Source organism: Cryptotermes secundus, unplaced genomic scaffold, assembly GCF_002891405.2.
Source record: "Cryptotermes secundus unplaced genomic scaffold, Csec_1.0 scaffold1274, whole genome shotgun sequence".
Taxonomy (NCBI): domain Eukaryota; kingdom Metazoa; phylum Arthropoda; class Insecta; order Blattodea; family Kalotermitidae; genus Cryptotermes; species Cryptotermes secundus.
The window spans coordinates 977,245-989,704 of NW_019718632.1; the positions used below are offsets into that span (position 1 = coordinate 977,245).

The 12,460-nt window shown below is 40.3% G+C and overlaps 1 protein-coding gene across 2 annotated transcripts; it reads left to right on the plus strand.

The window, feature by feature from the left end:
• The first annotated feature begins 797 nt into the window (after positions 1–797).
• On the plus strand, positions 798–12,410 carry LOC111863128 (protein brambleberry). Of its 2 annotated transcripts, XR_002842553.2 has the most exons (12): positions 798–1,289; positions 2,197–2,325; positions 4,403–4,588; positions 5,346–5,568; positions 5,897–6,013; positions 6,738–6,868; positions 7,468–7,729; positions 8,134–8,346; positions 8,431–8,609; positions 9,017–9,147; positions 9,996–10,218; positions 11,364–12,410. XR_002842553.2 is itself a non-coding variant. In XM_023849164.2 (11 exons), the coding sequence occupies exons 1-11, from the start codon at positions 1,050–1,052 to the stop codon at positions 10,111–10,113; spliced, it is 1,929 nt and encodes a 642-aa protein (XP_023704932.1). In that variant the 5' UTR covers positions 798–1,049; the 3' UTR covers positions 10,114–11,113. The 2 variants fall into 2 exon arrangements, 1 of the variants encoding a protein (XP_023704932.1); XM_023849164.2 differs by lacking the exon at positions 11,364–12,410 and having other exon boundaries at positions 9,996–11,113.
• Positions 12,411–12,460: the final 50 nt, after the last annotated feature.

Consider the following 12,460-nt stretch of genomic DNA (forward strand, 5'->3'; position numbering starts at 1 on the left):
TATGAGAAATGAGGTTTCTTTCACTGCAAACGTTGGTGGCTACTTGGTAATGGTTGCACTGCAAACATTTTAAAGGATTAAGCAACACATAATAAAGTAATTACACCATGAATTAAAACAGACATACCTTGCTGGATCCCTTGGAAAGTTGAAGAATTTGATGCCTTGCTTGCTGGATGACAAGCACCCAGCAGCAGCAAATGTCGTTTTCGTGTTTATACTGCAAAAAGCAATACAAAAATTATAACACCATCACGGTACTCTTAGAAATCCTTCACACTGGACAGACAATCTCTGGGATAAACAGAAAGTTGCAGAACATATCATAAAAAAATATCATTTAGATGACAGTTCATGATAACCTGAAAAATTTTAGGCCTGAAAGAATTCTATGTTTCTAATTCCATTTGTGGTAGTAAGCATAATATTCATATACACAAATAATATGTTTGACATGCAGCTGTAATTTCGTTCGCAAATGTCTACTTTCGTTTCGCAACCACATGAAATCAAAATTCATACCTACCAATTTGCATATAATGCACCACCATAACCGCACATAACCGCACGGAATTGTGGGTATTCAAGTTGGTTTGTTTAGGCTCTCTGATTGGTTGAGCCCAGCGTGAGTTTCGTCCGCCGCTCTTAGAGGCAGTAGTTACCGTGTTGCCTTTTCCCCTATTCAAGATTCCTCCCCCTGGTCAACAGAGGTGTAACGTGTTACGTGGCGGAAGGCCACGTCAGCAGCGATGATGTAATCAACAGTAGACAGCAGCACATATATCATCAACACTCGGCAACAGGCACTCAGTTGCAAGTGGTGTTCCGGACGTGTCGGTTCAGAGGGTGGAAGGAGTAGTTACGCTAGAATAATAGAACGCTATATGCACTGTAGTTGTATTCATCTATAGAGTGAGGCTGTTATAATAATAATTTGCGTTCGGTAAATTGAATAACTATTAGTCCGTGGCTTACGGTTCGCAATTGTAAATCTAATAATATAACGAGTGACGTACAAGGCGATATCTACAAATTTCAGCTGATTTAAAATGGGTCGTTCAGCTCATGCAGTAATGATTGTGATTAAAAAGACATTGCTGGTTTGTTTGTTTATGTTATTAATAAGAAGTTGTGATGCGTCGTTTCTTGATTGGTTTTGGGGTGGAACCGTTGATGTTCCCAATGTTAAGGTACATTTTGAAATAAGCACTGAAGATGAAAAATTTCTGCAAGAAGCAAAGAAATACACGAGTATGAAGATGTCAGACCTAGACGACTGCCAACATCGAGTGAGTAAAACCATTCATGAAGTTCGTTCATTGTTCAATGTACAAATTATTTAAGAAAAAAAATTAATTCGCTTAGTGGGGGTTAGAGTCCAAGTGGGTCCACTCGGCACGGCGGCCACTGATTGGCCTATTATAGCCTACCCTGAGTGATTATGATGATGGAGAATTCGGTGGAAAGAAGATTGGCAGGGGAAACCGAAGTACTCGGAGACAACCCGTCCCAGTGCCACTTTCTCCACCACAAATCCCATTTGACCAGACCCGGGATTGAACCCGGGCCGACGCGGTGGAAGCCAGCGACTAACCGCTTAGGCGATGGCGCGGCCTTACAAATTATTTACGTTCCGTAAATCCAGATACGGGTAGACACTATAGGATACAGTATAAATACAATGACATCTGTACAATAACAGTCTAGTTGAAATATGAATAAGAATACAAATTATATATATATAAGTTAATTGTACTTATGCATTACAATTTGAGCCTGTTAACTGAAACAGTGACAATGAGTACATCGCTAATAAGTAATAAGATTATGAATTACGTATTTTTTTAATTCCTGGTCGGGTGGGAATAAGTCCCTTGTACTGCGGCTACTTGTCGCCTATTGTACCAGCTCCAAATGACAGATGAGGGTGATTGTGGAGCAATTGGTGGAATGAAGATTGGCAGGGGAAACTGAAGTACTCGGAGAAAACCTACCCCAGCGCCAATTTGTCCATCACAAATACCACTTGACCAGACCCGGGATCGAACCCGGGCTGCTGCGGTGGGAAGCCAGCAGCTAACCGCTTGAACTATGGCGCGACAATAAATTACGCAAGTACATGTTAATTATACTGTTAATGTGGTAACCGATATAATGGAAATTTGTATAAGGTTAAAAAATATGAATTCTTTGCAGGTTGTCGTGAATATTCATAAAAGATGTTCGGATCTGACAGAGGAAGAACTGGCCAGAATGAGCGTAAATCTATTGAACTGTCAGTCTGCAGTGGAGGGGAGACAACATTTTCCCTGTACTACCAGAATGGTAAGTTGAAAGGATAATGGATGTTCATTGGGTGGGGGTTGAGTAGCAGCCAGCAGACTACCTGTATTGGTGGTTTGATATTTACTGAAATAATCTTGCCACATACATTTTGTTTTTCTGTGTTAATGTTAGGTTAGGTTAGGCACTCTACAAATTCACTTCCGTCTTTAATGCAACTCAGTTCACAATCTCACCTAATTTAAAAATAACATTAAAATTACAATCAGCTTTCATGTGTTTCGGTTTTATGTGGCCATTCATTCATTCATTAATTTTATTAAGCATTCGTAATTTCAACAGTAGTAACACTTGAAGAAGTCACATCATTAAATACATCATTCTTGAAATGATCTTGCCCAAATGCCTAAAATATTATAATTTTCCAACAATAAATAATTATCACGAAGCGTCAAGCAGTTCCGTCTAGTGTGCTGGTGAAGATTTTTCTTATTTCAATTATTTACACCCTTATGTATTTCAGTCTTCAGAGACCATCATCAGAGGGACACCTTTACATCAATACATTTGGAAGCTACTATTACAATATATGTTGTGATAGTTAAAATGTATACATGTAATATTAATAATATATAATTGGGTATAAATACTAAAGTCTTGACAACTACAGCGGCTGTTCCAATACGTTAAAATATTTATAATTGTTTTGTTAAAACTATTTGAGTTCGTAAACCAAGCGGGTTCGCGTTGTCCTTCTTATTATTTCTCTTTGATGGGGGCCAAACGTGTGCCTCCTTGTCGTTCTTGAGAAGAGGGTTCTGCAAATATATTATGGGTATAATGTATAAATTATTATATAAATAAATAATTACCCCTGACATGGTTGAACCTACAATTAAAATATAACACATACTATCAGAACCAGATAAATAATCAAATTAGATACAATACATAAATTGAAATGCAAATCAATTTAAGAAAATGGCTATCATATTAGTTTTGTTAAACTTATTAATTTATAGAGAGAATTTTAAGAGTATCTCAGTAAATCAGAAGTCCATATGACCATATCAGTCACCGATCACATTGAGATGCTACAAGCAACCATTTGTTATCTGTTTCATTTGATGAACAGAGGTTTTGCTATGCTTACTGCTGTCCCTCTAAAAGAAACTCATACAATGTATAGAATGGATGATCTAGTAAAATTACTTTTAGCTTACATTTAAAGTTTTTATGTCCATCTGAATTACTTAATTCCAAAGGCAGTCTGTTATGCAATTTAATATCCATATTGATAACACTTTTCATAAAAGTTGATGTGTTACAATTTGGCACATGAAAATAAGCTTTCCTTCTAGTATTATATTCATATAAATCTGAATTTCTCCTAGAGTATAAATTATATTTATGAAATTAGCACAACACCTCAAAAATATACAAGGAGGTAAGAGTTGAAATCTTTAATTCTTTAAAAATAGGTCTGCATGATGTTCTGCTATTTACACATTTCATTAAATGAAGTGTCCTTTTTTGTATATTCAATACTTTGGCATTTTCACTTTCTCCGCCCCAAAAAATCAAACCATAACTTACTAAGGATTGAAATTTGGCAAAGTAAATATTTCAAGGATTTAATAATATTCATATTAGACACAAGGACTGAACATGTGAGCTGAACTTTAGATTATTTGTTATCTTGATACCTAAAAACCTGAACTGTGATGTATAAATTCACAGGCAGCTGCTAACATTTCATAAGCACCGCACAGCACTGGTTCTGAAGTCTAAATATTTCAGTGCTATTACATTTTATCGTTCACACCAAAGTACATTTTTTAAGAACTCAGCTTTTTACCCTTTCCTGCCCTATTTTCCTCTTGTGGCATCCATGTTTTTTTTGTGATGTTTTATTTAGCTCTATGGACATCAGTGTAGTGTTGTAATCATCATTATTTTTATGTGCCCCATTAGTATGTGCGTTGCCATGCTGACATCCATTAGGGCTGAATAAAACAACACAAACGATCATGGATGCTGGAAGAGGAAAATAATATATAAGTACATGCAGTGTGTCAGCAAAAAAGACAGAATGACTATGTGAGAAATGCAATTTCAGAGCCTTCAACAGTGCACAAGTTCGATGGACCCAGACATGTGGAATGCATACCATCTGATGAACAACCGAGCCAGGGCCGTTTGTTATGCTGCCAGAAACCAGCAGTTTCGAGCTCTCACAGAGATGACAGTCGACAAACTCATGGACTCTGCACACAGCCACCTCAACACGATGGACTCTCTCAAGGTAAGCGACAAAAGGAGATGGAAGTGTCATGTTATGCTTATTGATTCCAAGCCATGGAACTCAGAGTGTGGTCAGGAGAAGAAGACAAGTTTCTTGTGTGTTGCTGAACTGGAAGGTCCATTCGCCTCCTCCATGGTTCTGTAACAGTAAATTTGTATAGGGTCGGGTTGTTAGGCCCACACCCAACCCATAACCTGGAGGACCAGGGACTCCACTTTGTCTGGTTCCTACCATTTTACCTGTCTGAGATGGGTTGCCCTACCAGGAGCTTACACTCACGCCAGCATAGCTCAACAGGTCACTGGGGCGTGAGAACCTCTCCATGATGAGGTGGTAGTCCTCAAGGAGGAAAGGTTCATGGTTGTCACCTCAAAAGCCCATCACACCCAGTTCACAGCTTTACAGTCTGTTTCTATAAGCTCCTTCATGTTAATCTCACATATGTCCTAGAAATGAATGAAAAAACCTCACATCTAGGGTTGGTTGCATTTCTCAGAGTACAAGGGACAGTCTGTCACATTATCATGTGCTCCATCTGCAGGCCTAATTAAATTAGAAGCCTAAAAATTAAAATTTTAATTCACTTTGTCTTTATTTTATGGAATACAAAAGCAGAAATATTGTATTTCATGTGCATATATTAAGTCACTGTTGGTGAACAATGTCTCTAGAGATATTTTGAAATTCACTCTCTTATTATGCCAGCATTTCACCTTGTGATCAACTCTTGGCAACTTTATGCTTATCTATGTTGCAGGAAGACCATCAGAAGTTGGAATCACTGACAGCTAGTACATTGGAAGCTGTGTCTGATGGCCACCAGTCCCTTATGGATCAGCAGGAGAAGTTAAGAGTTACCCAACACAGCATTCAGGATTTCGTAGCCCTGAATCTGCGAGAGCTGACACGAGAGAAAGTGCTGATAGCATCAGGTCACCATGAACTTGTCAAGATGATGGATGATGTCAGAAACAAATTAGGTGAGTATGATTTGGCGATTTGGATTGTTGCACTAGAAATTCCTCCTCCAAACTCAGATGAATGTCCTGGAGCAATGTTTAACACCCTTACTTAATGTGAGGAATGTCTGTCTTCTACAGATAATATCTCTCGACAGATTTGCGGAAAAGTAGAGCACTCATCCTCATGACTCCAGTTGAACTGAAACATGCCAGTCTCTGCAGTTTACTAAGTTTGGCCCTGCTGATTTCATATTTAACAACCTCATTCACCCCACTGGGGCATCATAAGTGATCATGGACTCCTCCTACTGCCCACTATAATAATGGTCTTGTTTGTGTGTGACAGATGAGGCGAGTTTGGAATTCAGCAGCCAGGTGAACGAGCGCCATGAGAATCACAAGCAACTGCGGGAAGATCTGCAGACTGTCATGGAGCAGGTGGCTCTCCTCTGGCAGAGGATTGGTAAGGATGCTTCATGTGTACACAGGACCTTATTGCTAGTCCCTGTTCTGTGCTGGATGAATCTAATTAACTTCAGTAACAACCAGACCTCTCCATCTGTCTGTCTTCCCAAAGCTTCTTTGCCTTCTCAGTTTCCTCCCATATTCTTCCTTCCTTTCTGTCATTTCTTTCCTGATCTCTTGTTCTTGTTCAAAACCTTTGGGATTCTGGATTCAGTCACTTTTATATTGTGCCTTTACCATCTGACTGTGTTAACTATTAGTCTATTTTACAATTTACTTTTCTTTAAATTCTGTATCATTCTGCCATTTATTATTCTTTCTCTTCTGGTTTCTCCTTCTGTACTTGGCAAAGAATTACATCTCAGCTGCAGTTAGTCTGTCAATATCTGCCTTGGCTTGTGTCCATACTTCTGCACCATGCACTGACATGGGCACAGTAACTTTTAAATAAACACAATTTTGCCATCTCTTTCATGGTCTGATTCCAAAGTAGATCCTAGCGAACTGCTAAGCTCCCATTGCTGTTGCAATGGACTGGAACCCCCCCTCAAATATCCATCACTCTTTGGTTTCTCTCTCTTTAATATTCAGTTTCAGTGATCACACATAAGTGGACTTGGTGTTAAATGACCTTCATTTAACGCTTCCCTCACTTTAGTTCAAGTCCACAAATTGTTCATTGCACCTCAGAACTAACATGCAGTTTATATTCTTGCTCACAGATCACAGCACGCAGGAGATCCTTGCACGCCATGAGTCGGCAAGAGCGCAGTACAACTCGGCACTCTACAAGCTGTCACAGATCAATGCCACAGTCAACTTCCTCCTGGATCTGCTGGACAAGACCAGACAGGTAAGTGTTTGTGGGCACATGCAGTTTGTCGTTGATCAGAACCACAGGGAATTGACAAATTTAAGTTCAGTACATTCCCTTGAAGTACTGAGCAATGTTTGATGAAATTGACTGCTTGGAATTACAATATATACACACCTTCAAGGGTGCCAGCAGGGGGTAAGGGGAAGGGCAAAAAATTGAAAAAGAAAAAAGGAAATAGACTTGTCTTCCCCATTTAAATATTAAAAATAGCACAAAAAATCGTGATCACTTTAATATGGCCAAATTGCTCCATTGGATACAGAATGTGATTTGGTAAGAGGTTGACGAAGATGCGAAACAACTTGCTCAGCAGCACACAAAAGTGTTTGGAGATGTCAGCTTTCAGGTATCAAGGTACTCTGTCCTTCGCAGGAAACTGATACATGCATCCCAGCCATCTGACAGTTAACCGTTTCTCTTGAAACATCCTCCCACACTTTGCAGTTTTATCGTGATGTACATACTGCCACTTGTGTTATTGTGTATCGGGTCCTTTCCCTCATTTTGTCACTGTTTGTTTATGTTTTATTTGTGCAGTTGTGCAGTTGGTGATTCATTTCTGAACTGTTTTTTAGGAATTTGATGAGCGCCTGGGCTGGCTCAACAACCTGATGCCAGATACTGGCAACCAGCTGGATCACCTTTACAGCTGTGTACTTCACTTTCTGTACCTGATTGTGGGAATGATTACTGCAGCATTTATCAGAGCTCCGACCACCTCACGTATTTTTCTCCTCCTCTTTGTGCCTCTGAACCTTGCTGTCACATACTCTCATGGGGACACAGCTGCCCTTAACTTCCCATCCATGACCATACTCATCTTAGCGTCAACAGCAGGTAAGTGTTACTGAGATCACCTCACTGTTTGGTTATGTTGGGTTATATTTACAAGAGAAACAAGCGCAGTGTTGCCTGCTTGTGGAGTTGGCAGTCAAAAAACAAACACAGACTCACCACTTCCATACTGACATGAACACAGATTCATTTTCTGTGGTCAATATGTGTATGATCAGCTTGCTGAGGTATGAACCCAAGACTTTCTGAACTGCCTGAATGAAACGTTTTGTGAATCTTTATTGTACCCTAGAACAGTCAATTTGTCGCTGTCTATAATGGCCAGCTTGCTGAGGTATGAACCCAAGACTTTCTGAACCGCCTTAATGAAACGTTATGTCAATCTTTATTGTGCCCTAGAACAGTCAATTTGCCACTGTTTATAATGGCGCGTGCTTTTTTTGCAGTCTGCTACGTGATCCAGAGAGTGCTACATTATTGGACATCCAGACAGCCGAGACCCCTGTCCAGCCTTCATGGCAGCCAACCACAGCCAATGACCAATGGGTTCATTACTAACCCATTTCCACCTATGAAGCCTGTTGCTGTTATGCTGTCTCAAAGGAGCAGCATAAACATGCTATCACTCTTCGCTGGAGACCCTGGCAGAAGACTGAAGTGTAAGTTGAGTTTGAGAGGATCATGATCAGTGAATGCTGTCAGTCACAGAACACTTCAATTCATATATCTTTGTCTCTTTGCAGCTCTCGTGAACAGATGCCCTAGTCCCATGCCGTCAGTGTCGGCTGCTGCCTCATCCAGAGGGGACTCTCCACGGCCTGATGAGAGGGTCCGCATTCTGACTCCCGTGCGTGACAGAATCCTAGGTGAAGGCTCAAGTGGCAGTGGTGAGGTTGCCCTTGGGCTGGCCCATTTTGCAGAGGTGAGTGGAGACTTCTGTTTATGTCTTGTTCCAGTTACATGAGAGACAGAATGTCATTGGTCTCCCAGCAGAGAATTGTTTTGCTATCATACATCCAGAGGAACCCCCATTTAATGATCTTTGATTTAATATTTTCCCCTAGTTAGCACTGAATTTTGATGATCACAAGTCAATAATCTCAAGGCTAGATTTCCCCTGTTTTGTATTTTCTTCATTTTATTCCTCAGAGTCACTTGTGGCTCCATAGCTTTGCATCATGTTACATGGGATCAACAGAAATATAGAAATATCCAGTCACTTGCACGGGATATTCTCTCGCCAGGCTCCCGTAGCTCATACATTTTACGTGAAATGTTTTCATTCATTCAGAGAGTTGTACTAAATATATGTTATATTTATTTTGTTAGCGCTCTGCAAACTCCAACAGTTGCAGCAGTAACAACTGCCTTGTTCAAGCTGGCACATCACGAACACTGAGGCGGCGCTATTCCACACCGGTCTACTTCCCACCCGCACCCAAACCCACCTCTTCTTTTAGGTGAGTTACTGTCTTGTCACCTTGTTCATTAGTTAAGTATTTTTCACTTCTTTATTTTAACTTAAATTCTTTAAATAATTTTATGTACTTTTGGTAACATTTTTTGTTTTGAAGGATTGTGTGTTAGGGAATTCTGAACAGTAAAAATACTCTTTCTTGCTGACAGGATTGTTTGCCTTTAGAAGGACCATTTTGTAAAATCAACAGAAGGTTAATACTGGGGCCATCACTGCTGTGCCCATTGTTTGGTACAGTTATTCTGATCCAAGTGCATGTGACTGTTCCTAATCCATAGCGACTGCATTCCTGAAATTTGCTGTGCATATGGAAGGTGCACTGAATGAACACGGGCATGGTGCAGCAGTACGAAATGCTCTGATGGATTTATTGAATCAGAACAGTGGGGCAAGGGAGGAGAACTGCTAATGCAACACTTTGGGCATGCGTAACAGCAGATGTGTGAAAACACAACAGCAAAAGCATTATAATGAATGTCAGCCATACTGAACTAAAGAAACTGAACTTTTAATCTGGTTAGTGGCCGTCTGAACTCTCTTGGTTGTCTGGGTCAACGTAAACTTTTGATTTTGGTTCCTCATTTCAGTTTCTGTTGGTGTTGCATTTCTGTTATGTGTGTGACCTCTTGCATTTTTCAGTTCCACCTGATAACTTTCAAATCAGATCACAAGATTGGTTCTTTTGCTCAGAGATCTCCCATTTACGTGGGTTCCACATTTTCATACTGCATAGCCATGAGCGTTTTCTCTGCCTTAACTGTACATATTTAAGTCGCCATATTTTTGGTATCCTTCTGCCCTTAACAATCTGCTTTGTTTTGTTGTCCACAGTGGGACACCTCACCGAGGTCCACCAAGACCTGTATGCCGTGCTATCTGTCGGAATGGCCAACAGTGTCACACCAGTGCATCTGTGGGCAGTGATCTGTGTTGGAGACACGCCTCCTGATCATCCTTTTGCCAGTACTGAAAGTTATTAAAGGTGCCTTCATACTGCAGATGGTCGTACTGTTTAACACTGGTACCCGTGTGGCCCACCCAGCCACTGTGGCAGGTACCTGTCTCAACATCTGAAATGCGGCAGTAGAACTGACACACGTACTGGACATTTTCTGTCATCCTTTTCTGAGTAAAGAAACACGTGTTGGTAGCTAGGAAATCTGCTCTGAAGGGTCTATTATATGCAGCTAATCTTTGCCCGGGTTTGAGGAATGATGGAAAATGCCCCATATATCTGTAAGTCTAACCACACCTTCATCCCATGAAATAGTTATGGTAAACCCTTGCTAATCAGGGTTAGCTGGGAGGGAGAGGTAGAGAGACAGAAGTTACAAATTAACCATCACATGAACTGGACACTGTCAATCCTGTAATTTTAGTTTCCAAAGAGACGTTTAAACTTTGTAATCATATTTATTTATGCTTTATTTTCACTGTCCTATTTTTTATTTTCAACTGTATAGTTTTATAGTGTTTTTCGAAGCATTTGTACTAGTATTCAGTTTAGTTATTTTAAGATGTAGTAGGGAGCACCAGTATTACAGTGTAGTATGATACTGGTCTTGATTGTAGTTTGAGTTGCATACACGGTGCGCTGGCTCTGTTGGAATGCTTGTATATTGCTAAATAAATCTGTAAACTAGAGACTGGCTTCTCTTTATTATTTTATTTCTGATTTACTTAATGATTTTACCAGTAGCCTTGATTGTATAGCATTGAAAGGTAGGACGGGCGAACAGTTAACTGAAAAGGATGTGGGAGGGTGCAGTTGTGCTCTTACTTTGAGGCACTGCCGTGGGAAGTATCAGCTGTAGACAGAGTTCTGTGTCAGCCAATGAAGTTTCACAGAATCCATATGCCTGCTATTTCCACTTACTTCATTAGCACTAATGCCAATCCCTACACAGTTCACTTCAGGAGCACCATTTTTGTGGTTAACTAGAGAAGGATCTCGGAGACGGAGTCTCTACTCTTTATGTGATGTTGCTAAGGTGACTAATTCATAGAGAAAAGTAGAGGCAACAGGTTCCTATGAAATGTTCGTAATCACCTACCAGCATACATTATCTAGAACCCGGAAGATCACATTCTAAATGTTTGCTCCTCTGCTAACCTCAGGTTTCACTCATAAAAATGTTCACACAAACATTACACAATTTTTCTAAGAAATAAATACTTATGGTACGTATACTTTTGCAGCAGTGAATCATTTGCACGTTGCTGTCTTGCTGGGTGTGGCACCATGTTGTAATGTGGCTGGTGGGTACCAGTCTCTTGGAGCCTCGTGGTGGAAACGGCTTCACCTTCCATAACGGGAATTTCTTTTCCAGCCACATATGGTAAGTACAAACTGAGGCGGGCTTCCTGTTGAGGTTTACACGTTTATGTGGGTCATCTAACAATGAAGCCTCTCCGTCTGTCTACCTGAACTGAAAATGCTTTTATAAGTCATGGAATTTCATAGCCTACAACATATGCGTTCTGACATGACTACAGTGAGCATGTTAATAGCACTCAACATAAGGAAATCTGCTGTGAGGTCTAATTACACTACACTGCTCTGACGCTCACACGGTACGGTCTTGTGCCCATGACAGCTGCCCACTGCTGCCTTATCCTTGCATGCTCTCTGAGGCTAGAACTGTTTTCCATTCTTAACACTCTGACTTCCTTCACACTTTACAGAAGGAAATCAGATACCTGACGTTTTAAGCAGAGGCATACCTTAAAAGCAACTGGACACCAATAATATTGAAGATATGAATATTCAGACTTCATTAAAGTAGAATTTGACTCGTATATAACACCACAGGACAGAGGAGATAAAAATATATTACGCCTGCTAGATATAGATAATCACACCACCCTTGCAATAAATTCATTCATCCGAATCATCATTACGGCAGCCGATGTACTACATTCATGAACAGTCCCAAGATTAGGAATTAAAAGGGAGATTGTAAGCTTGGGCTTTGCGTCTTGTTTCAGTAACGAACTTGTACAGTTGGCAGCCCTGAAATGATGGGCAAAAGGTGGTGAATGTTGAAGTTACTTGAAGATCCGTTAATATGTACATACTGACAGGTTTCATGACCTGTCATTTCCACTGTGATCTTCAGCTGCGTCTTGGGAATTTTTATGTAGTTTGTAATTCAGCTCCTGGAATGGGATTCACTCTTGTGTTTGTTATTACAATGTGCTCATATCTTTTTATTCTCTGTGTGTTCTGATGTCTGACAGTTATTTGAATCCTGTCAGTATCGTCAGTATGGATATCTGCCTCCGATGTGTCCAAC